General features: G+C 41.5%; 1 protein-coding gene across 2 annotated transcripts in view; it reads right to left on the bottom strand.

Moving 5' to 3' along the window:
* LOC133975768 (zinc finger protein 385C-like) overlaps window positions 1-25321 on the bottom strand; it is a 34468-nt gene that overhangs the window by 1381 nt on the left and 7766 nt on the right. The window contains exons 1-7 of one of the 2 annotated variants that reach the window (XM_062413740.1): window positions 21450-21843; window positions 7137-7291; window positions 5701-5808; window positions 2603-2783; window positions 761-1138; window positions 456-658; window positions 177-275 (exon numbers count right to left, since the gene is read on the bottom strand). In XM_062413740.1, the coding sequence (XP_062269724.1) occupies window positions 177-275; window positions 456-658; window positions 761-1138; window positions 2603-2783; window positions 5701-5808; window positions 7137-7291; window positions 21450-21459 (1134 nt within the window). In that variant the 5' untranslated portion in view covers window positions 21460-21843. Of the gene's footprint in view, window positions 1-176; window positions 276-455; window positions 659-760; window positions 1139-2602; window positions 2784-5700; window positions 5809-7136; window positions 7292-21449; window positions 21844-25321 lie in introns of those variants that run through there. The other variant, XM_062413741.1, reaches the window with a different exon arrangement.

The following is a 25321-nucleotide window of genomic DNA, read 5'->3' as shown; positions in this document are numbered from 1 at the left end:
ACATTTAAATAAAATACTCAAAAGAGAAGTAGCATTTCACTATCAGCAACTTATGTATACAGTGGGTATATCAACTTGAGTATATGTTTATGAACTGTTTGTATTGGGTTTACGGGCCATTTAGAATATGTTAAAAATAAAAACAGTCAAATGTGATGTTTGTGATAAATTCTTACCGCTAAGATTGCACTGGGCTGTAGTTTATTATAAGGGCTGAACTTTGTCTTGACAGGCTTCCCAGCCAAACGCTCTTTGTGTCTCCTGCTGCTCATGTGCTAAAAGGGGACAGAGCAGCGATTCGGTCAGGACAGATCTGACTCACACGACAAAGAGCCCATTACTTCACCTTGTGCAACACAAAGGGTAACCGTCCTGTCTCTTTAATTACCAGTGGTCGGCCGTTTAAATAGCAGCAAAATTAGACACATTAATTATATTCGGATCAACCCACACACCTGCTTAAGCTGTGTCTCAGAGTTGACGGACACCTGGCACAGTTCACAGTGAAAGGGCTGGCTGGACACGCACACCACCGCTCTGGTCTTGCTGCCCATCCGCTGCTTAATTCTGCTGGTGGGTCTGGGCGATGATGTCATCTTGGCCCTGCGTTGTGACTGGCTGCTGTTCGGACCGTCCAGCATCAGTTTGTGCTTGGAGCCTGATGCAGCCAATCAGAGATGAGGAGGAAATGACAGAATGATAATTGGTTATAGCTAAAAAGAAAGTTTAAACGCTTAATAAAGTGCTGTATAGTACGTACCACTACAGTGAGCTTCCAACTGGGAGCTGGAATTGACCGTCACTTTGCACGTAGGACAATGGATAGGTTGGTTTTTGTTGCTCTTGGCCTCCTTAGCATCATCCACCTTCACCACCTCCTCCTCCTCCGCACTTCCCGTGGAGCCTCCCTGAGGATCAGAGGGGGGGGCTGAGCTGGGGACCGGGCTGCACCCTTCCACAGGTGGACTCACCGAGGGTAGATCAGAAAGCTGAGAGCCAGGGGAGACCTGAGGGAAGACCTGAGGAGAGCGGAGCAAGGGGTCCACGGCTGAAGGTTGATATGAAGGGGGGGCTGCCAATGAACTCCCCTGGGTGATTTCAGTTTGCTGCTGTGCAGGTTGAGAAGACAATGTTGGGCCTGAGGACGGAGAGATAAAAAGAGGTTGTGCTATATGACAATTCCATATTTGGCTTTATCTATCTATCTATCTATCTATCTATCTATCTATCTATCTATCAGGCAGACAGACAGTAACATAAATGGCTTGTAGCATATACAGTCTACCGACTGTATGGGTATAAATAAAGACCAGATGATTTGAAAAATAATTCTGCTGGGAAGTTTAGCCAGCCAGAGGGGAGATTAAAAAAAAAAGAATTATTTTCCCACTCTTCTCTTCTATCGTCATTCTATATAATTGACCTGTCATTTTGTATATGTTCCCTGTCTTTCATATGAGCTTGTCATTCTACATTTCTCACACTCGTCAACTCATTTTTCTCCTCTGCTCTATCATCTCTCTATAATTCAGACCATTCCCTAGTTTTTTTCACTGCCATCTCAATTTTTCTTCCTCCATCACTCTGCCTCTCTGTCGTTGGTTCTCTCTCTCTTCTGAAGCTCCCTCTGTCACCATCAATCAACAACCATGGCAACTGGTGAATGTAACAACCTTATCATTATGTGGTTAGAGGGAAATTGATAGGTGCTGAAAGAACATGGGAGAAGGAGATCAATAAGGTTCGACGGAACAGGAAAGGGAAGATGGTCATATTTTTTTCAATGAGTCAGAACAAGAGACAAATAACAGAAAGAGAGTAGAGAGACCGAAGTCGTCAAAATCGTACAGTTTGTAGGCAAGACGCTGAAGACTCAAAAGTTAGAATATGAAAAATGTGGAAAAGGTTCCAGGGAAGGTTTCGACCATTTAGGACCCTCGTTTGTTTTGGTATTTGAGAATTTGTGGATTTGAACAATCTTAAAGCAACAGTTTGTAATTTTTACTGAGCAACAGCGCCCTCTGCAGCCACACGTGGTGATTCATTCTGGTGTGCGAGCTACTGCCGTAAGAAATCCACCAAAATAAAAGCTTGATTTTAATGACTACTTCGTATTTTTTAAACGATCTGCAGTTCGGCATTACTCATGAACTTGCAGGAACCTGGTTCTGACACTTAAAGCTGTGACAAATCTTAACTTTAACCGTTTTTACTGGTCATCATGCTGCCACCTCTTCTGCTACACAATTTTCTACTCTCTCTGACCAAGTCACAACAAATCTTCTAACAGGGGCACGGAACCAAGGAAGAAGTTGTGTTGAGGTGCTGAGGATTTGAAAGCAAAAACCAACATCAGAGAAAATAACCCCCACTGCATTCTCCAGGTTTTTATTCTTAAGTGCTTTGAGGGTTCTCATCATGAAGAATGTCTTTGCATGATGAGGGTAATTACGTATCTGACAGAGCCAATGATAGCAGGACAGGTAATAGCAGGTAATTAGCCAGATGAGTGACAGCAACCGAGCCTTATTGCTTATGTCACTTCAATTACCAATAATTACTCACAGGATGGAGGGTTTAAAAAAAAAACTATAATTTAAACCTTTTTTGTCTTTCATAAGAGAGAGGTCTCTTGGCACCGCTGCTCCTCCCATCATGCCCCTCTCTCGGTCTTTTGCCGCTGTGGATGGACCGTGTCCGTTCTTGTGCCGGTTCCTCTGGGTCTCCAAGGCCTTTAGCTTGCGAGCATGCTTGTGACCTTTGTAGTGGGCCTCTGCCTGGGTCTAGCACACACGCAGATACATACACGCAAGCAGAACAAGCAGAGTGGAAAGTCAATGGACAGCACATGCACGGAATCACTGAATTAAAATGATTAAAAGGACAGCATGAGATCAGTAAACTGTAATCGTTCCATCTGTTCCAGCTCTCTGGCTTCACATGCTTCTATGGAGTCGGGAGGGGGAATAAAATGATGCGATCAAGCGTTTGACTCGGAGGAAGAGTCACGTCACCATTTCGATCATCGCCATCGCTGTGCACAAATGAGCATCAGTTGGACTCATGGAGTCTCATGACCATCCACTGAGCTCATCATCCCACTGATTCGTTCTGACACAAAATGGCCTGTGTCCGTTATGCCGCAACACGAAATGACTTCTCCGCCCTTCCGTGGCGAGAGAAAACACATTTGTGGCAGCGTGACAACAGATGCATTCAGATTGGGGATCTGTAGATAAGAGACGTGCTCTACAGAGGAAGATCAGTGTCTGGCAAACGGGAAGTGCACCACCAGTGAAACAAAAACAGCCGAAGCAAAAACACATTCATCTTAGATTCCATACGGATATTACATAGCTCAGATATCTGGGTTTACAAGGTAAGGAGGGTAGATGACTTATTCACTGTTGGCTTGGTTCTTTTCATGGGATTTGTTAAAAATGTTAAATTACCAGCGTTTAAATGTTGGAGAGCATATTTTGCAGTTCTTTTGTATATGAAGGAGACGAGTGCGCTCCCTAAATCAACATCGTAACTCAGTGTGGATCAGACTTCAAGTGTCTGGCTTCACTTGAGGCCATTAGATAATTTGTCATTTGCTCAAATTATCCATCCTAGTTACCAAGCACACGCTCCACAGCCTCTGCTAATGCACATACAAACTCATAGTGTTTGGAGGTGATCTTTTAGTGTGTGAGTGTGTGTGTGTGTGTATAGGGTGGGGGGGCCCTAAGTGTTCCCATCAACACTTTGCATAAAGCTCGGCCTGCGACACAAACAGAAAGGGCAGCACCGTGGGTTGAGCAAAGGGTGCACGACCCCTTTGGCTACGCTGAATGTCAGTGCACACCAACCATTCAGGGAGAAGTCGCTCTCATCTGCATAACTACCCAGCATGCCAGTGCAGTACGAGTTTACTATGTTCTACCTTAGTAACTTAAAAAAAAAAAGTACTAAGTATCCCAGGACTGAAAAACACAAGTCCCCAGGGACTGCACGGCCTCGGCTGACCTTCTTTCCAGCAGCTTTATGCGTTCTCACACCACTGAGGCCCAGACTCTTCACACACAGTGAGCAACAACTGCCCTCCACAAAAGGGCAGAATAACTTAAACAAGTTCGGTCGTTCATGCTCTCGTTCACTGAGTTCACAGCTTTAAAAGGGAATCATTTTGAATATTTCCAAGTTCATATACACTTTTCATGTAGCAGAATATAGGTTTTACTTATCAAAAAGAAACCTATGTACGACTATATAGTGTGTATATAGTCGTCATCAAGTCATCGAGTTTTGACACTGAACGAACAGCTTCAGCTTTCTACTAAGGTCAATTAACATTATCATTCGACTTAATGTGTGTTCATCTGGTTGTGAATTTTATTTCCTGTGTACTTTCCTGTGTGCATAAACACACCCTATGTTGTGTATTGTAAACACAACACACCTTTTGTTGTTGTTGTTGTGAAAATGACTTTCTACTCTCAATCGTAACGTTCTAGAGAGTAAAACCCAAATTATTGAGCTAAAAGATGCTAAACATGAGTAGAACCAATGGGACTACTGAAGATAATAAGTGATAACGAACATCAGAGAGTAATACTGATTTAAGAAGCATTACAAATGATTGTCCAAACATCTCCTCATTGATGTTCTCAATAAGAACAACTGTAAACTAAATAACTGTTAAAATGAATATGATAGTCTGCTGTGACATCAGGTTTTTCCTTCTTCTCATAATATCAAGCTGAAGCTGCATGTCCAACATGACAAATACAAATGGACGTCTCTGACAGCGACACCTTCCATTCCTCCGTACCACACAAAGCAGCGAGTATAAACCACAAACAGACTTAGGAACATTCTGAACTATTCATTTAATCACATTTCTTTGAGGGGTACGATTTCAAGCCACTCAGTGCTGCCCCCTGTTGGGACCCGGTACCTGCCTGCAACTTGGCATCCACCTCCCGGGTCAGGCTGCAGGTAACAGAGGGGGGAGGAGGAGGAGAGAGCCTGTTAGCTAAAAAGAATAAAATAACTGACAACATGACTGTACGTCCCAGAGTGAAGAGCAGAGGAGGAGAGAGATGAGGAGGTAAGGAAGTGAGGATAGTGTGCGCCAGTGTCCTGCTTCCCTCAAGTCTCAGACGACACACAAAGAAGAGTCATTGTCATTCTGCCAGGTTCCTCCTGACAATATAAATGCTAATATGCATAAACGAACTCCACAGGAACAGGAGCCAAATGAACTTGAAAGGGGAGGCGTGATAAGAAGGGGAAAAAAGCCACAGAATTAGCTGACTGGTTTTTCTTTTTAAGAACTCAGCAGTCGATTAAAAAGAAAAAAGGAAGCCGCACGATTGGACCGATTAGAGGAATAACCTGCTTCCAGATTGTCTTCAGACCACTAGGATGAAAAAATATTAAATGCGGAGAAAGAACAGGAGACGTCTGACTGCAGGAATAATCAAAAGATGACTTTAGGATGACAACACGCATCAGGAGGGTCACAATGTTTTATACTCATAGTGAGATAGAGCTCATTTAACAACCCCTTCATGTTGTCATAGAAAAATTCCTCAGGTGGATTTAACGATGACTAACTTCTGCTGAAATCACGACTGTGTTGTCAAAAGGAGTTTTCCCACCTTCCAACAGGAAAAAGAAAACGGTGATTGATTGAACGAGCGTCTGACTCACAGTGGAGTTGAAGCGCAGGTGACAGATGTTACAGGAGATGATGGGTTTCTTCTTGGGGGGGGTCACGCCAAAGGTGTGGTTGATCACTGCTTTCTGCACTGGGTCCATCTACGAGACAAAACACACACAAACGCACACACATATCTCAATAATTTGCACTTTGTGTGGCACATTTAGCACAGTTTTCTGAGTTTGAATAACTGTTTTTTTATCTTTTATTTCTTTTTATACACATATATACATATATATATATATACAAACAATATAATTCCAAACTATGTTTGAGTTATCAACAGTGATTTCCAAAACCATCAGTAAAATGTATTTGTCCCAGAACCAATCACAAAATTGAGAGCAGATCCAGATAAACCGTTATATATTTTCCCAATTTCATATGTGGACAATTAACGGATCTTGTATTTAAGGGAATGATAATCTTGAGAGTTTGCTATTTGGTGAAGCTTGATTGACTTTGAGAAGTATCCCGAGTGCCATTCTAGCTCCACAGTGTGAAGTTTGACATGGATGACTTAGGCGAAAGGATATTACTTTGACTTTACCGTTTAGTCGGTGGCGTATAATAAGATGGAGAAATTCAGCTCAATTTACACTTTTTAAATATCCCTTTCTGATCAGTTCTATTCATGGAGGTAATCCCTACAGTACAGTCGTGTTGGTGGAGTCTTATTTTTAGAATCTAGGTGTCAGACAGGAATCTTCTCTCGGCCTCCCACTTGCCTACGTTTAGTAAGTTTCCTCGGATTTGTCTCATAAAGGGTCAAAGCTAAATGTAGACTGAATGTACACTATTAGTTTCACCATCCGGAACCAGACCAAATTCATATGTGTGTGGGAGTAGTGTGAACTTAAGGATGTCCAGATCCTGTTTACCACTGACTGATGCGAATATGACAACCTGTCAATGTAGTCCAGGAGAAACATTTATAATTTCCTAATAACATGGCTTCAAAGTGCAGGTTTGAAGTGAAATAAAGAGGATTATATAAAACATGCTTCTGCTTCACGGCTCAAACCAACAAGACGAGTAAATAAAAAGATTAGAAGTTGGTCCTGCAAACAAAACAAGCCCTAAATATTCAGAGCACAACATTGAATAAAAATAATTTACTTCTTGTAAATTGTTGCCTTATTCTTAGTTCAAGTAGACAGCCGCCAGTACTCAGACATCACAAGACGCTGATCTGCTGCTTGGCGTTTTCTAATTAAAATCGTGCATCATCTAAGCTTCTCGTTGACGTTCGAAAATATTAACTTTCTGCTCCAAGTTGTGGATAATGTCAGTTTATAACACTTGATTATGACACTGGTTTAGACAAAGTATTTACAGGCCCTGTTTGGGGGCTGGAGATATTTCCCACTTGCATCCACCTGCACGACGTGTGTGTGTCTGTGTGAAATTTGATCTGGTGTCTCACCGTGTTGAAGTTTGGGAAGAGGCTAAGCGGCGAGGAGCCGTTGACCCTCAGTGGCAGAAAGTGCTCCAGCTGGGCGTGACCCTGGGACTGGAGGGGTCGACCCGGCAGAGGCAGGGATCCCAGGAGAGGGTGGACCTGACCCTGGGACAGTGCACCTTCAGAAAAGGGAAAGAGAAGATTTACATGAACACAACGCTGGGAAAAACTGGTTCCCTCTAACTCCTCTGTCATCTCATTAAGAGGGAATTGTGGTGTTTTTCCTTTGTGTGTTAATTGGATGTGTAAATGAATGGTGTTGGATCACATTTGTGGATTCTCTTCAAACGATCCCACCTGAGCTGCTCATTCTCACACACACAAAGAGAGACTTTGACACAAAGCATATGAGCTCAAGATCCATCGCCGCAGTGAATGATTCACTCAGTAAAGCTTTAATGACTTCAGTAATAGCAGGGGATAAATGATGAGAGCCTTCGCGTGGCCTTTTGCCGCTTCACTAGTCCATTGTTTATCTTGACAAATGTCTCTGGCCTTTAAACACAGCACTTGTGTGTGTAATTGTGTGGTTTGGTTCTTCCTCAGATCCAGGAAATGTGTCTCTCTGGATAAAGAGGAAAGGGACTTTGAATGAGGCGTTAGGATTAGAGGTGGACTGTACACTCATATTTTCATTTTGGTTTTATTTGCTCACCAGTTTTCCATGTTTTTGCACACATTAGTTCTGTAGAGTTTATTCAAATCAATCCCACAATCACATTTAGCTTTGAAATCTCCTTCCACACGACCTCTCCTCTCATCTCGCTTCATCTCAGTTGCCCTAAATGCTTTTAGACGGCTCGTGCTTCAAGGAGCCCCATGGCATGACCTTTGTCTGGACCCAAAATAAACATCAGTGTAAATTAATTCAGTCTTACATCAGCATGGTGTATGCTAAAAGTATTGGTGGAAGAATAAAATAAATATAAATCAGCATTGGATCTGGATCCAGTTTAACAAGTTATCCTTACGCTGAATGGGTTTAACAGGTACAAAACCACATTTTTGAAGCTCTTGAAATATTATGAGGTTAAAGGAAATTAATGGATGAAAAATCCAGGATATATAATTAAACACAGCCACCTATATCATACATTACAATATTTAAAAGACTTTGGTGGGAGTTTTGGCATTAGCAGGATAGAAATTGTCAAAAGGATGCATAGATGGATATATATATCTGTAAGAGTCTGTTGCAGATTAGTGCATTCTGGGTACATTCTGTAAATACTGCAGTGAGTGAATCATAGAGTTGGAGTCTAAAGATTTTTTTTCAGCACAACAGGAGAACACATTTCCCAACTGTGCTTCCTCTGCACCTCTGGATTTCATGTGTTATCTCTGAGGAAGAAGCAGGTTTGGAAATCCTCGAGCATGAGCATGTTTTTTTTACTAATCTGGTCTCATATTCAAACTGGTTCTTAAGTCTGAGCGGAGACAGAGGAACGGAGGAAACGGGAAAACAACCTACTAAGTAAGTTAATGATAAGGGAATACTCAATCTAGGGACATGGCTTTAGCAGGAACATGAAAAAAAGCTGGAGATCATATATTTTGAGTTGTTGAATAAATCTGTTCCATGCAAGTGAGCCGATGTTTGCTACAGGCAACTGATAATAAAGCAGCAGCACCAGTGAAAACATCATCGCCTGCAGCAACAAACGCCCGAGGGACCATTTCTTTTCTGGCAGGGAACTAAGCAAGATATAAAAACTTGCCACAGGGTATTTAAAAAATCGGACTAATCCAAAACCAATGGCTTAAATAGAAATGAAATCTGAAAAAAAAGTGTAAATGGGAATATCAAATTAAAGTCTATGCGAGCCGAGAGAATAATAAAGCATGCATAACAATTACCATGTTTAGTAGGTATGATTATATATAAACATGGTTGACATGATAGCTCCACTAAAGGGAAACCAAATCATCATCACCGCCCCCTGGTGGCGAGCTGCAGTATATGTCATAAACCCTGCCTCCTCCATGATGGGACATGGGACAAAGTACAAAAATTACGTTTTCCTCAAAGATGGTTTCTGTCATTTTAGGTTTACAGAAAACGGAGGACACTGATTCAACAAACCAAAACTTGCACTGAGACAACAAACATATTCTATTAGAGTAAAACCTATGAATAATAACTGGCAGATGCATCTCTTCAATACAAAGAGGAAATACATGTGACCAGAGATAAAGACAGAATCCCAGAGGAGCGTCCTGGCCATCGAAAGAAGAAGAGAAAAAAGCTGCCAAGGGGAAGACAGAGTGGAAAACAATATGAAATATGAAGAAATTGTTTTTATCCCCATCAAATAAACATTACTGGTTATTTTATGTATTCAGGAATTATAGCCACTCTGGTACTTTGCAAGTATTTCGATTTAAAAACGAAATGGGAGGCACTATTATGATTGTTACTGAGTATTTGGTCGTGCTTGTGCAATGTGCAACACAAGTCCCCGGGAAACACACACATTTGCAAAACACACACACACACATACACAAAAGCAACACATGTTCACTGATTGAATTTGTTATTGATGAATTCCATTTTCATTCAAATGCTCCACCAGGACTGTTAATGTAGCGTCGATCTCAATAAAGTATATTGAATTGTGTCACACTGAATAAACAGCGAATGACCGAGCATCGAGAACATAGGGAAAGTAAAAGAGAGAGAGAGACACAGATGAGACAGTTTCTTTCCCCCTCCTCTTCCAGGCTGATGTGCTTAATCTGACTGTCAGTGTGACTTTTGGGGACATTGATTCCCTCCCACACAAATCTGAAATTGATCTCATTAATCTGCTCCGCATATATTCACAAAGCACGGCAGAGCGAGATGTTTAATTAACTGCGTTTTCACCGAACAAACTAGAAAGTGCCATCGTCCGTGTAAATGTGGATCAGGCGCGCAGAGGAACATGCTTCTGACAGGACTGTGCCTCCAGTTACCATCTCATCTGCATCCAAAATGTGGGCCCTTGATTAACCATCTAAGTGACTAGTACAAAGTGCATTTGGTGCTTGAACAACGTGCGCGATGCAAATATGACAACTGCCTCAGTCTGAAACTAGCTGAGAGCTTGTGTCCGGGTGTCATGAAGGCTTCATCCCAGCGAATCTGACAAGTTGGTCGAAAGCTGTGGTTATATTGGTTTAATCATTCTTGTAATGTTTTACCCAGCAGGACTTGATTCGTTTTTTAGAACTTCATGGAGTCAAAGTCATGAACTTGATTATAGAACCCATTACCTTGAAGTTGCAGTGTGTCGAATTTAGTGACATAAACTGGTGAAGTTGCATGTTGCAGCTGAACACCCCTCTCCTTATCTTCCCCTTCCAAACATGACAGAGAACCAGTGGTAACCTTCAGTTTTCATAAAAACTCAAAGGGTGATTAGTTTGTCGATTCTGGGCCACTACAAGAAACAAGTATTTCAATACAAAGGTCCCATTCTAGGGTAAAGAAAACAACAATTTGTACGAATCAAATGAAACACACTAGAATTTGATTTCTGTCAATAGATCCCTTTCACCTGTATCTCACATACTGGACCTTTAAAGAAAAATATCCAGTAGAGGGAATTAGTTAAACAGATAAGCTCATGTACAAGGAAAAACCAACAAAAACAGATATTGCAGCTAAAAAAATATTTATACTTCCTTGTGTTTATATATTTGCTGAAAAAAGCATCTTGTCCCCTTAAGTCCGGATGGGTTTCCTGTGCAGGTCTGTGCTTGTTAGCTGGACATGATAGCCATTGCAGGTTACAGGATACAACCACACAGATTAATTTATTAACGTCTGTGTATCAAGTAGTGAATTGAGCAGGGAATTGCGCTTTTGTCAATTTTGATTTCCCCCTTCTTAATGTGTGAAATTCAACATATTAAAATGAGCCAGTTCCTGCTCACTAATCTCCATTCACTTTCTTTTTCTCTGCAGGAAAGAGAGATTTCTCATGGAGGCTGGGAGTGTAGGTCACAGCAGCCAACCCCTCCGCATTGAGAAGGGATAAAAGATTATGAGCTGGAGACATTATAGCACCTTGAAAAAAGGAAGAAGAAGAAGAAAAACGGGAAGGGTCGGGGGAAGAAGCTTAATCTCTTTTGTGTCTTGGATTAGACTCTGGGTGACTCAACATCCCAGCAATCAAAGAGGGAGAGAAATGGCATCTTTCCATGAAACGCGGGGAAAAATGGGTGGGGGGTTTTGGGGGGGGGGGGGGGGGGGTGAGAAGCTTTCATATAGCGACGAATCAGAGCGAAGGCGTCAGAGGAAAATGCTGCTTTGGCTCGTTTCACGGTGAATGCATTTCATAGTATTATCTGTCTGAGCCAGTTTCTCTGTCTTCCGTCTAAAACATCATGGCGTCCCGGAGGTAGACTCACATTTCACCGACGGACATTCTCCCGTGAGCCTCCTATGTGTGGCGTTAATCACTTTTATTACTTCGCCATTCACATACGTTAAGTGACGATCCACGGATTTGAGGATGAGAGCCGATTTAGGCGGAGTGACGAAGACCAGAGCTGCTGTGGTTTCCAGTGAAACTAGAGCGAGACAAAATGCAGGAGGAGCGTGCATATTATTTTCCTCCTTTTCTCACATTATTATAGATTGTTATATATATATATATATATATATATATATATATATATATATATATATATATATATATATATATCAAAGTTTTCATTCTCATTCTGACTTATCCCAACAGGTTTGGCCTCAAGATTCACATTTGTCCCCTTTACCTTCTAAATAACATTTAAAATGGTAGTGTTTAGCCTATTGTCGTTAATCCTGTACAGTATCTCCAAAAACTTTTAATGAGCTGAGAGCTAAAGTCAAGATTTCAGCTTTGCTATAAGCTTAATAGCTTTTTTAGATAATATAATACGGTTTAAGTTTTTCATTTAGCTACAGAGGATGTTGAATCTTCTTCAATTTAACACCTGATGTTAACCTGGTTTTTCACAGGACAATGAGCTTTTCTTCCAATTTAGAAGTATTTACTTATCTTTATTTGTACCACTGAATATATGCACTGCATGTATTTGTAAATGTTCAATCATTTTTCTCCCTTTTACGCTTAACATTATAAATGACCATGTATAAAGGAAAAAGGCTGGGGGGGGAAAAGGCTAAATAATTCAGCAAAACCAATTTTCATTTTAAGAAACTGTCACAGTTTTAGTAGAATTTGGATTATTTGTAAAGGTTCCACGTAAATTTCCTTCTGGATCAATAAAGTATTTATATATCTATAATCTGTGTTTTCAAGTCTAATAAAAAATATTATAGTTTTCCTTATTTTGGAAACCATAAGGAATATGTGTTCATATCAGGGATTTTAGAGATCTCGCATATAAATCTAAATGTACAGTGTCAATTGAATGGTTTGTTGAGATGTTTGACATTGGTACTAAATAAAGATATTGTAATGAAATCACATTTGAATTAACAATTCACTCTTGTTATTAAATATTTTACCAAAATGTGTAAAAAACGAAATAATAAGACATAAAGCCATGGTAAGCCACTGCTGCACACTTTATTCAGTGTGTATGGTGCCCATCAGAAAATCCGGCTCCCACTATCTCTAACGAACACTAATCTTTCTATTTGTAGAATAGCACTCAGTCATAACAAATGGTTTAATCAAATAGGCCAGATTAAGCACTGAGGAACGTGGAATTTGAACACCTAGAAAAATGCAGCCTCTTTGACTGTATTTTTTCTGTTAAGCCTGCAAAACACATTGTCGCATAATGGAAATTGAATGGTATGTTTTCCACGCCAACAATGGCATGAAGCACACGGCCTCTGTGAGTCTTAAAACAGAAGTGGTTAGTGTGCTGCTGCTGCTGCTTTGGCCGTAATGTTGACGCCAATCATTGCTTACACAACAGGCACTGAGATAGGCATTTGTGATGAGCTCTGGTGGATGAATTAGCATCCATTAAAACCGCCATTGACGGCTCCGCTGAGCTTTCTCCGTTGGAAACAAAAGGCTGGAGAGCGAAGGCCTAATTTCCATGATGGCTTAAAAAGACTGCCCCCACCTTGCACTGGGTGGTCTTTAAATAAATCATCTTTATTGTGACAAAGTACATTTAGGCCACGACTGGCAGCCAACAGGCAAATTCTCCCACTGGCTGTCAGTGTCTATTTAAACTCGTGTAGCTGCAGCCGGCGGCTTCCAGAGAGTTTCTACCTGCAGGGCACCATCCAGCCCAGATCAGATTCCCCACGGAAATCTGTCCTACTTTCAACATTTTCCATGCCAGGGTCCATAAACCTGTATTGAATTTGTTCCATGTGAAATCAAGGACTAGGTGTCTCCTGGTCAAAGAAGAATAAAATCAGAATGTGTGTCTACTCTTCAAAAATCGCAAGCGGCAGCTTTTAATGTCCCCACGGTACGATTACACCAAAAACAATTAAGAGGTTGAGAAATCATCAGGTCTCCAGTGTGCTACAGTAGATCAGCTACACAATGTAATGCTATCTGAATAACCTGACCTTTAGAGAGGGCTGTCATCTCGCTGTTTGTTTACATCATTTCCACAAGATATTCTATCTAGTAATACATGCACCAATTAAAGTGTATTCAACCACTGCCCCTATTAGGAAAGTGATATTCTTAATTTGTTTCAACCATCTTTTGGTTAATCTTTAATGATCAATCATTTCCATAACTAGATTATGTAAAGAAGTTGTTATCTTTTGAAAGCAGGTAAACAGCAAATGAAATTTGGTAAACACACAACGTTTTTTTTGAGCGAATCTGAATCTTTTTTCACCGTGTGCGTAAACAAACACAGAGATAAGACCGATCTGCAGGGGAATGAGCACATACATACAGTATCACTGCTGCTCAGGCAGAGCAGCGCTGGTTATGTTTCCTGCACATCTGTATCAATCCCACTTAAAATAAACTGCCGCCATCTGCTTGAATTGAGATAAGCACGGAGTCCAATCAGACCGGCTGAATGGCAGTCAGTGGATGTGCAGCACACGCTTATTGATATTTGAAGACTGTGAGCAGCTTTATTCGCCTCATGAACTTAGTAATTAGCAGCTCTCTGTCTCACGCCGCCAGCATCCGTGTATTTATCAAACAGGAAGAAACTGTGCTTTTAAGAGATTTTTTAGTTTCAGCCTGTTTGTTTAAGATAAGAAAAGTTTTTCCAAATCGATTATTCTGCTAAATGAAGATTCAAAGTAAGTCACCTCAGAGTTTACTAAAGTTCATCCTGGAACAAAAAAACTGTCCAATCAAAGCTCAGCAACTGGCATGTTCAAAAACAACAAACCTTGAACTTTGATCACGCTGCTATATTTAATCTTCAAGTTCAAGAGAACATGTAAAAACTTACCAGAAAAAGAGTTGAGCCTTCTAATAATATAAAATGACTTAAATATAGTGCAAGAGTCAAACACCACCGCTCACCTCCAATCTTACACACCTCACTGCAGCTAACATAATCACACACACACACATCTTGACAGTGTGTTGCATTGAATCCTAATAGAATCCTATTAAACATTTTGGGGGGGGGGGGGGGGGGGGGGTGAGGTCATGTCTCCTGACATGTCAGCAGGTTTTGCATTTTCTGCTTCTGATTTTCGAGGCACGTTTTCGGAATCGGAGGCACACCATTTTCATTTATGTCAGCGTTTCAGCAAAAGTACAAAAACCTGAATGCATTTCGCTGACACGTGCAGTTTGTGTCTCAGCGAGCCGGCGTTCACGTCCGTGTCTTAAACCGAAGCCTGTGCAGCACTTGAGCCACCGTGTAGCAGTCGACTTCAGTCGTCTGTCACCACTCCGGTGGGAGATTAGGAAAATGTGCTCGCTCAGCAGCTGGTCAGGTACAGCGACCCGCAGGATGTACTTGGAAATCCAATGTCACGTATGTCAAAACTTGGAAAGAGAGAGGGTAGGTTTGTTGAGTAGCTACAGGGCTCAGACAGAGGTAGAGCTACAGGTGAACATCTTCAGTCTGAAGGTGCATCAGTGTCACTGTCCACTCCCCAGGGGTGGTAGTCATTTTAGTTCTGGATCCGATTTAGACTGATTTAGTTGAGCTGAGGTAAATATATTCTCGTGTATGACAGAACTCTGCCCCAGAAGGACACTGGATCTTGTCAGGTTACTTTAAAAACTTTACAGATTCACTTCCTATGTTCTTATTCCAATCTCCCCTTTAGACTTGTGATCCCTAGAGTTCAGATTTAAGCCTTAGTGGAATGTCAAAATCCGCTGGAAATGTCAAGGAAATAAAGCTTTTAGTTTCCGAGATATGGAGTAAAGTGATTACAGAGAAATCTTCAGCAAATGGTAGCTGAGAAAAAGTCAGAATGTGACTTAAAAAGGTTCAGGGTGGAGTGAACACCCGACCGTCAATGACAATGTGTCCGACTGCTTCATCCTCTGGACCCAAGTGTTAAACCAACGAACATCAGGGAGCCACGATCACTCCGTGTGCACTGCTGCAGTGATGATACAGACAATGAGTCACAACCCACCAACTCGTACATAAAGAACTAAAAGAGACACACACACACACAATAGAAATTAGACCTGTGATGAACACTTTCCTTGTTAGTGGAGGCCACTGCTGCTGTTGAGACTTCAGTTTCCTCTTCTTTCTGTTCCTGCCTCTGTTTCTCTGCAGGCTCATCTTGTGTTAACAACTGAAAGTGCTACCTGTTCTATCTGTTTCGGGAAACATTTCCAAATCAAATTTGAGAAGAGGGGAGTTCGCTATGAAAGTCTGTAGAAAGCTGCAGCAGATGCAAATTTACCAGGAACTGTTGAATGTGAAGACGTATTGATGTTGCTGAAAATGTATTATGGTGTTACACTAGAGCATTACACAATTATCCCTTTTTCTTTTTTGTCAAACCTGTCACATTTGATCACCAGGTATTTGTTCTCTCTCAGTTGGAAATGGGCCTCAGCGGGCCATCTGAACGTCCTCTGAGTGATGGACAGATTGTCAGCAGTGAGTAGAAGTGGACAGACGAGAGGTGTCTCGGTGAACGAAAATAAAGTTTTATCAATTCTGCCTTTTCCTAACTTTTCTGAACTGTTTTCCTCGTAGTCAGGGAAATATTCTACCACTTATCTACTCTTCATCTCCTTCAGATTAGTTCTCTGTAATGCTTTTCGCAGCCCCTATCCCAGGGGTTATTATTCGGGAAAAATAAAGAAATCAGATTTCACTTTAATCACAAAAGCCCCACAGCAGTTGAGGTAAACTCTAACACATTAACAGCCTCTCACTGATGCTGGATGGCAGCAGATCACTGGTCACCCGATATCTTGAGGCAGCATGAATTTTTGCCAAATCCAAAATATAACTGAAATCCATGTGTCTAAATCGTTAAAGGGCCTTAACTTGTTGGGTCTTGGCTTGCAGCTCCGGTCCTGAGATAAACTCGGAAAAATGTCTCTCTCATTTCGATGCAGTCACGTGCGCAGCCTGAAGTTGGATATGATTTTGAAACAGAAATATTGTTCCACAGATCGTCGAAATTCAACAGCGCTTGATCTTTTAAACTCAATCACACAACTGTGGGGATTCAACCTTGTCACACAGCAAATGTTTTTCTACAGATTCTAATTCAGGTTTTACCGTCGCGATGAATCATAAGTGCAAAGCGTCAATCGCGCCATTCAAACTTAAGTCTTCTCAACACTCGCTTATCGTCCCTGTAGCCAGACTCCAATGGAAATACTGGCACTTATGGTGCACTCTAAGCATTAAGAGTAGAAGACAGATGACCGTGGGGAGTTAGATGTAAGATAACATCACTCCACTGATTATGATGAAACAAAGACGTTAGATCTGTCTCCTACATGCTCTGAATGCTCAAGACATTTTCCTGAAGGTGTTCATAAGCGCGTGTTGCATCGTTTGGATACTGGTGGTAAGCACTCAGAGTGTTATTGTGTGTGCGTGTGTGTGCATGTGTGTGTACCACAGTCATTACCAGTGACGCTAATCAAACTCGCACTGTCAACACTTCACAATGACTGATTGGGGCTGTCAGTCTGGCTGAGGTTAAGGAGGGCAACAGATTTCGAACAACACACTCAAAATTAGATCAGCTGCCATATTGATCTAGTGTTTAGTGAAATAAGTTGGTCTTGATTATCTATGTACAAGGTCAGGAATCTTGTCCCATCCCTACCACAAAACTACACAAAGTTTATAGTTCCACATCGAGTTAAGCCAAAATGCTTTACGGGTAAAGGAAGATAACACAAGCTTGGATGAAGACATACAAAGTACAATGTTAAGCATTAAATCTGTGGAAAGGGAAAAAGTAAAATATGTAAAACAATGAAAGGCATCAACAAAATCCTAAGACTCAAAAGACGAGCGACCGGTTCAAGCTGACCACCAGGCCACAGCGACTCAGATAACCACTATTTACAGCTGTGTGGAGCAGGACAGCTTCACTGAATGAACAACACGTCGAACCTTGAGGCGTACGACGGGAACACGAGGCCCGCTCTCGTGAGTCTGGGTTTCTGCTGAGGTTCGCACATGGCAGGGTCACAATGTGGCATCGACAGCATGAATTAATGGACCTGGCCTCCCTTGTGTTAACAGTCCAGGCTGCTGGTGGTGATGGTGGTGGTGGACAGGGTGTGGGAAATGTTTTTTAGTCACACTTTGGGTATTGTTGTTGACCATGTGCATCATCTTATGACCACATCCTCTAATGGCTCCTTCCAGCAGTAGCATAGTGCTCCTGAGCATATGTGGTCATTTACATACAAGCTTGTACATTCACTTAAAAATAAAAGTAAATCCAAGTCAAGTTGGCTCATCGGAATGTACTCGATTACAACCGCGGAGAAAATAAACTCAAATACTCTCAGCGAGTCACGGCGCAGAGTCAAACTACAGCAGACTAATTAAATTTGTTCTCAAAGATAATCTGCAGTATCAGTATTACAATTAAAACCATACTGTGCCATATTCATTACCCTTTGATTAGAGTAATGAGTCATTAGCGCTGGAGGATGGTGAGTACGAGCCCCAACAGGAGAATTAATGGTCCCATTTAAACTGACTCATGAACTTCCGGCTCCGGAAACATTTTCAACCAACGTCACAAGAAAACAAGGATCGTCTCTCGCCGCCCTTAAAAACTCAGGAGTCATATTTTGCTTTTCAGTTTTCTTTCCTCTAGCACGTAGTACAGGAAGATTCTTGGTAAATGGTAAAATTATATTTTTGACAGATTTTAGTAGAGACCAGCAGATAAACTGAGCACAACCAGAAACACGACTGTGCTTTGTGAGAGCAAGTGTCTGATGTAAACTGTAACCTGCAGCAAGTTATTTTTAGCTGATCACACAAAGATCATTGGCGGCAATTTAAAGCGAGTCCTCGGTGTTTTAACCTCTGATATATAGTAAATGATTTCTGCGTGTGGGTGGAAAATTGCATTACAGGGTGTTGGGTTTATTACAAAACCCAACGGAGCTCAGCACCATCAGGATTTTAGTTCACTGCAGATTCACTTGCTTCAGAAGGAGAATGACACAGCCCCCTTTCTGCTGGTCAAAAAACCCACTAACACCCACTAACATCTGAATTCTGTCTTCAATGGGAATGGATACAAACAGCATTCGCTCCCAGTTCAAATGACTCTGCAGGAGACACTGGTTTTTTTCAGCTTCGGCTCCAATCAGCAGTGATGGAAACACCGAGATGAAGACTTTCTTCTTCCTGCTGATGCTTCTTCTTCTTTTCCAGTTAAATAGTGTGATGATGACTTCCGGGTGTATTGTGTATTTGATGCTTCTTTTATTCTAATCACTGCCCATTCACTTACCTTCAAAAGTAATACTTTCAGCATTTGCTTGTTGAGAATAGAGAGCAACAGAAAACATGTAGGAGGGGGAACAGGGAGTTGACAACTTAACTCAAAATGAAAGGAGACAATGTGCCCCAAAGCTTTGGAATAAATTATTCTGCAACGCCGGATTGAATTAATGTGTGAATGTGTTAAATCTTGGTTTAAGGCTCACTTTCCAAACCATCTTTATTTTTGTATCCTATCAATTATATCTATCAGTGTTTTTTCTCAATCTATATAACTTGGTAATACTATGAAATGGCTCTATGTTGTCTACACCAGGCTGTAGAGTGATTTAGGGTATCATGTTTTTTGAAAAAGTGCTACACAAATATATTTTACTAAAGACCCCCAGCCAGACTCGGGCCAACGACCTGGCAGCAGTCACATTTCCGGCGTCTCACTCCACTGAACGCAGTTAATTTCCAACCGAAGGGCAATTGTTCTGTGTACCTCGCATCAAGTAATTACTAAAACCATTCAGCATGTCGTACTGTAGGTGGCTGATGCATGTGCTATGATACATGCAGACAAAGCCCCCTGCTGTGTATATATTGCACTATTGTGCTCCTGTTGTGATCCCTAATGATGATTTTATCCAATCTTTTGCGGTAGACTGCTCTGGAAATTTCCTTCTCCCTCCAGTTTCTAGTGCCTATACTCAGAGAGAGAAACACACGTCGTATTTTGAAGTCATTTCCCATGGTGTCACATCTCTTACATCTGATGCTGAACAGAGAATGGAATATTGCACATGCTCCTAAACAGAGCCCTCTGACGGGGGGAAACTGCTGCATGGCCACCAGGCAGAACTCTACAGTTATCTCCTCTCCAACTGTTTCCTTTTGATCTCCCTAATCTGCCATTTAAAGAAGAAAGCATCCAGAGCTGCTGCTGCTGCTGCTGCTGCACAGACACTTCTCAGCATTTCTATCCAGGCTCACGCTGCACTCTGATTCTATGTGTGTTTCCATAAGCTTCTCAACTATATCACAGTAGGTTTATGTTTACCACATATAGTACTTCAAACCTGCGATTCGGATTAGAAATCAATTAGAAATAACATGGATAATCAATTTTTCTTACTTTTTATTTAAAATTCTGAACACTTGGCTGTAAATGAGGATTGTATTCATTATTTACTAGACTAAAACATCTATAAACATCTATAAAATGTCAGAAAATAGGAAAAAATGCCCATTGCAACCCGAAAATTCCTCCAGGCTCACATTAAAAGGACACTGGTGCCATGTCGGTTCTAATCATGTCAGTTTGGACTGTTTGTTTATCCTGTGGCGATGCCGGTTGCAAGTTTTTTTTTCTGAAACTGTATCTGCAGTAACTGAGGCACGGCAAATAAAGACTGGCCGCACGAGCTGTTCGCCTGTTCATTCAAACCTGACTCAGTATGCAGAACCCCAGACTTGCCATTGTCGTGAAAATGCTTTTGTCTAAAGCGACAACCTCACGTCCCAGTGGCTGCTAAAGAGCGCAGTCTATTCAAAGTCCATTAATGTTGAATGTATCTCGTGTCCAGATTGCACCAAATTAGACCCTGCACCTGCTTTGGCCTTTAACAATACACCTGCCAAGTATGAAGCTGATAAGATGGTTCTTGAGATTTGTCTTCCACATCCAGACACAGAGGATATAAAGCAGATTAAAAAAATCATATTAAATAAGATGATTTATCTTTGTTAACTAATCGTTTTTTAACTCTACATATATAGGAAGATTCAAATCTTGTTTGGTCTTTAATTTGTATCCACATAGAGATCAAACTCAGACAATCTTCTACACTTACCATCAACGTTTGCTGATATAATAAAATAGTTTAACTTTGGAAAAACTAAGGTGATTCTAAATTTAAAATAACTCTAAATGCAATCAGCCTTTTGTTCCCTTCACTGAAAAAAACAAAACAACCCCAACAACCTACAAATGACTACAAATCCCCACACTGCCTTTATCTTTAACAGGCTCCAATTATGCGAGCTAATCTGGGCATATTTCCCCGGGGAGGCAAAGACATAATTGCCAGCAATCTACACAATGATATCAGGTCTGTTCTTGAGTGGCTTTAAAAATGGCTCGACACATCTGGGATGGACAGTGTGTGGGGGGGGGGGGCGTTGTATGAACTCCACACTTGGCTCCATCATAAAAGGGTCAATTAGAGAAACAAACAGGACGGGGACTCAATTAGGATGCAGGGGAACCGAGACGGGGGCAGATGGTGCACGGGCACGAGGACGGAACCTGCCCTTGAGCAAAGACACACTCGCATGCATTTACGCAGATGGAGGACGGAACAGCAGCTATGGTTGCGTTCCCATACACAAGAGGTGCTGACATGCTGTAAGAGTAAACATCAGTCTTACCGAACAGCATCTCCAGGAGTTGGGTGATTCCTCCGCTCGCAGCTCTCTCCTGACTCAAGCTTCTCCTGCCTGCGTATCTCCCATCACAGAAGTTCAGCAGAAAAACCAACAAAGTGCAGCCGCCTCGTCGCTCACAACCTGCTCTCCCCTCTGTCCTGGATCTATCCCCCTCCCTCCTCGCACTCTGACTCTCTTTAACTCTTGAGGTGAAACGGCACTCAGTCCTCAGTCCTCCTCTCAGTCAATGACACATCCTGGCTGCGAACCAAACCGCCGCGGCTGAAGGATGACACACGTGTGCTTCAATTAAAAGCCTCATGCTCCACCGATCACGGCGCCCCTCACGACAAGGAGCGGGGAAAGAAAAGAGGCTGCGAGAGTGTGTGTGCCTCTGCGTATGTAAAGAGAGAGAGAGAGAGAGAGAGAGAGAGAGAGTGAGAGCGAAAGAGCAAGAGAGTGTGAGGGAAAGAGGATGAAGAGCTGAGAGAGGGAGCTGGCAGAGGACTGGCTATTAACAATATGAACATCCCACATCTCCCCCTCTTCTGCTTCTTCATCTTCCACTTCTCCTCCTCCCTCCCCCCCCCCAGCACCCTTCACCATTCAGGGTTCCCACCTGCCTGCTCCCTTAAGGACACTCACATGTAATTTTCTTCCGGTCATGAGAACAATAAGCGTCGTTTATCTGTCTGTTTCCATTCTGTGACACTTGTGCTCATAATGCAGCTGTGCACCACTCACATTAAAATGACACACGCCACGTGAACTGAGGTTATTGAGCGTCGTTAAGTGTTTGTGATCATTGATTGTCAGATTCACTTTGATTATAAATAATTAGTTCTGCAGCGAAAACGATTTTTTCTTCAGTGGGATTGAAATCATCCCTGTCGTCATCAAACAGCCTGTGTTGCACTGCTCAAACCAAATGTAATTTTTGTATCGCTTTTAGAGTAAATCATCCTATTTTGACCTCCACACCCAACATTATTAATATTTATAATATCTAATAGTTCACGCGAGGGCCTGAAGTGGTTATAATCTTGTATTTCGGGATGCAGAGCCAGAAGAGGGAAGGATAAATCTGAATATTCAAAGTGACTGTGTATCGTCTCCTGCACGGTGGGAACTGTGGCCTCCAGAGACAATGATAGGTTAATTGTAAATGTTAAGTGTTACAATAGAAGAATAGAAATAACTGTCCTTTAGAATTCATGTTTATATCCACAAATTTTTAACCACTGAAGGACAAACAACATCGCATTCACTGCTAAGGTCAAATCTAGTGTCTATTTAATCTGCATGTCTTTGGACTGTGGGGGGAATCTAAACTAGAATCGAACCAAGCTCTTTTTTCCTGCAAACCGCTGCACCACTGTATCAACCTACTACAAATTTGCTTAATGAATGTGTTGTGAAGGAAAACAATTGCAACTGGTTTATATTTTCTAATAATATAATGAAGGAATGTTAACTAATATTTCACTGAACATAGTAAAATGTTTATAGACAACAAATTGGTTTTCTGCAAAAATATTCTACTGTTTAAAAAAAATGTTTGCGCTTATGTTGCCAACTCAATAAACTCAGGAAAATGTAATGGAGACAGAATTGATCAAGCCAGCAGTTGACAGACAGCACCTCAGATTTGTTGAACATTAGTCATCACACAGCTCTGGTCATATCAGTCCATTTGTATAAAGATGTGTTTTTTCGGGGGTTTGGTTTCACACCTTTAAATGGGCAGCGTGTGGAGGTTGTTACGAAAAGTCTGGAGGAAGTTTGCGAGGAGAAATGGACGATAACACAAAAAAACAAGGGAGCGTCCACGAACGTTGTCCAATAAACGGAAACGCGACGAGGTGAAATGAAACGTGACATGAAGACAGACACCACAACAGGATAAATTCAATCGGTTGTTTGATAGATCAGTTTTATTGCTATGCACCGTAAAAATACAAAGTTTTTTTATTAGTCGGTTGTTGGTATAGTACCATTTACATTGTTGCAGATACATATCGGTATCTATTCATGTCTAAGATCAGAGTTGTAATTGTTCAGACACCAGAGATGTATGAATTGTTATTTGTTTTGCTCTGTGAACTGAGCAGATGGAGCAGATTGTTGTTCACCTCATAGTCTGCTCATTTTCCTGACTAATCTGTTCATGATTGTTCTGTCGATGCTGCAGAGCAGAGTTGCAGCCTGGGATCCGTGTTTCCTCGTCACGCTCCGCCACAACCCGTACAGGCCATTTCATATATGAATAAAGCATTTTACTGCTCTGTGCAAGATGTTTACCTTGCAGGGCTCCAGATGCATTGTACTTTGCACAGAAATGGTCTTGGCATTTCCACTGGGAAAAGATCTGAGGAGAATATTCTAAATTTCGAGCCGATTTGCCGCAGCTTCGACTTTCAAGATAATTTCTTTTTCTGTTGCAGCAGCAATTTTGTTTTGGGGTTGTGTTTTTTATTCACATGCAGCAGTAGAAAAAAATCTACGCCTGCCTTTGCAACAGTTTTCCAACAACTGGCAGCTTTAAAAGCTTTAGCTCAAACTATGACACATTGTTCAGGGATAATCGCAGCTCATTAGTGAAATGCTTAAAGGGTGTGATGCATCATAATGGACTGATACTTTCATCACATCCTGAACAGTGATGGAAGGTGAATAAGTATTTAAACTATGATAAGTACATTTTATTTTCAATGTACTACATAATATTTAATCACATTTCAAAGAGAAATAATGCAATACTACACCATTCAATTCAGTTTGAAAAATATTCCAGCTATTCAAAGGGAGTATTTGTCCTATATTATGACAATAGAGCATTTTTTATGTGAGTCTGCAGGTGATGCAACACATATTCCTGCCAATGGTTTCTCACTAGTGCGCTGATCAACAGGCGGCGTCACTGTGTCAGGAAACGCAGCAAAACGCCGACAAAGACGGGAGAGAAGAGAAGACTGCAAGATGGTAAACATGGAAGGGAACAATGCAAAAAAATACTAAAACATAAAACTACTCAACAGAAATGTGACAGTAGGTATAAAGTATTAATATATATAAAGTATCATTTAAGTTTAGGATGGATAAATATATACTTTTTACTTTAAATGATCTATATATCTTACAGCTTGCCACAGCTTTCAGGTGCTTTCACATTAGCATGATACATTTGATTCAAAATTGGCAGCTGTGCTTTTAGTTTTTGAAGAAGACGATTTTAACTGCATCTGAAAAATCGACTCGCTCCAAATGCACATTGGTTTTGATTTGTGGAGGCAACACAGAGGCTTGCATGCGCCGACTGGGGGGGGGGGGGGGGGGGGGGGGGGGGGTTGCAGGCCTTCAGTGCATTGTTATTCATTCCACAGTCACTATAATCACTTCAAATAAACACAATTATTCTCAAAGTCTCTATAGAAAAACCAGGCCTTAAATGTCACAAGTGTTGTGGGGATACACACGCACACACAAACTCACACACAGTTTCACGGCTTGTGTCTGCCCTGTGTGCTCCTAGCTGGCTCCTTGTCCACTTGAATAAGTGTGGTGTGGAAGCACAACACTGACGAACCCTGACAGTTTTACACTTCATTTCCGGCTGCTGCATTCAAATGAAAGAGCAGGGAGTCGGCCTCAAGCACAACGGTCATCTGGCTGCAGATCTGCTGAGCATTGGCTGTGCGAACCTCCTTTCACCAACATAGACTCTGCATGTAAATACATGACAGCTACTTATGGTAATCACAGACTCAGAGAGCAAAGACAGGGAGATAGATCACGAGAGGGAAATTATTGAAAAAGCCTGTTTCTGCAAAGTCCAATCCCTGCAGAGCTTTGCATATAGCAACACTTACGATACG

The sequence above is a fragment of the Platichthys flesus genome, chromosome 20 (genome assembly GCF_949316205.1).
Source record: "Platichthys flesus chromosome 20, fPlaFle2.1, whole genome shotgun sequence".
Taxonomy (NCBI): domain Eukaryota; kingdom Metazoa; phylum Chordata; class Actinopteri; order Pleuronectiformes; family Pleuronectidae; genus Platichthys; species Platichthys flesus.
Note: the sequence above shows the minus strand (reverse complement) of the source record. Positions and strands in the feature narration are given on the sequence as shown.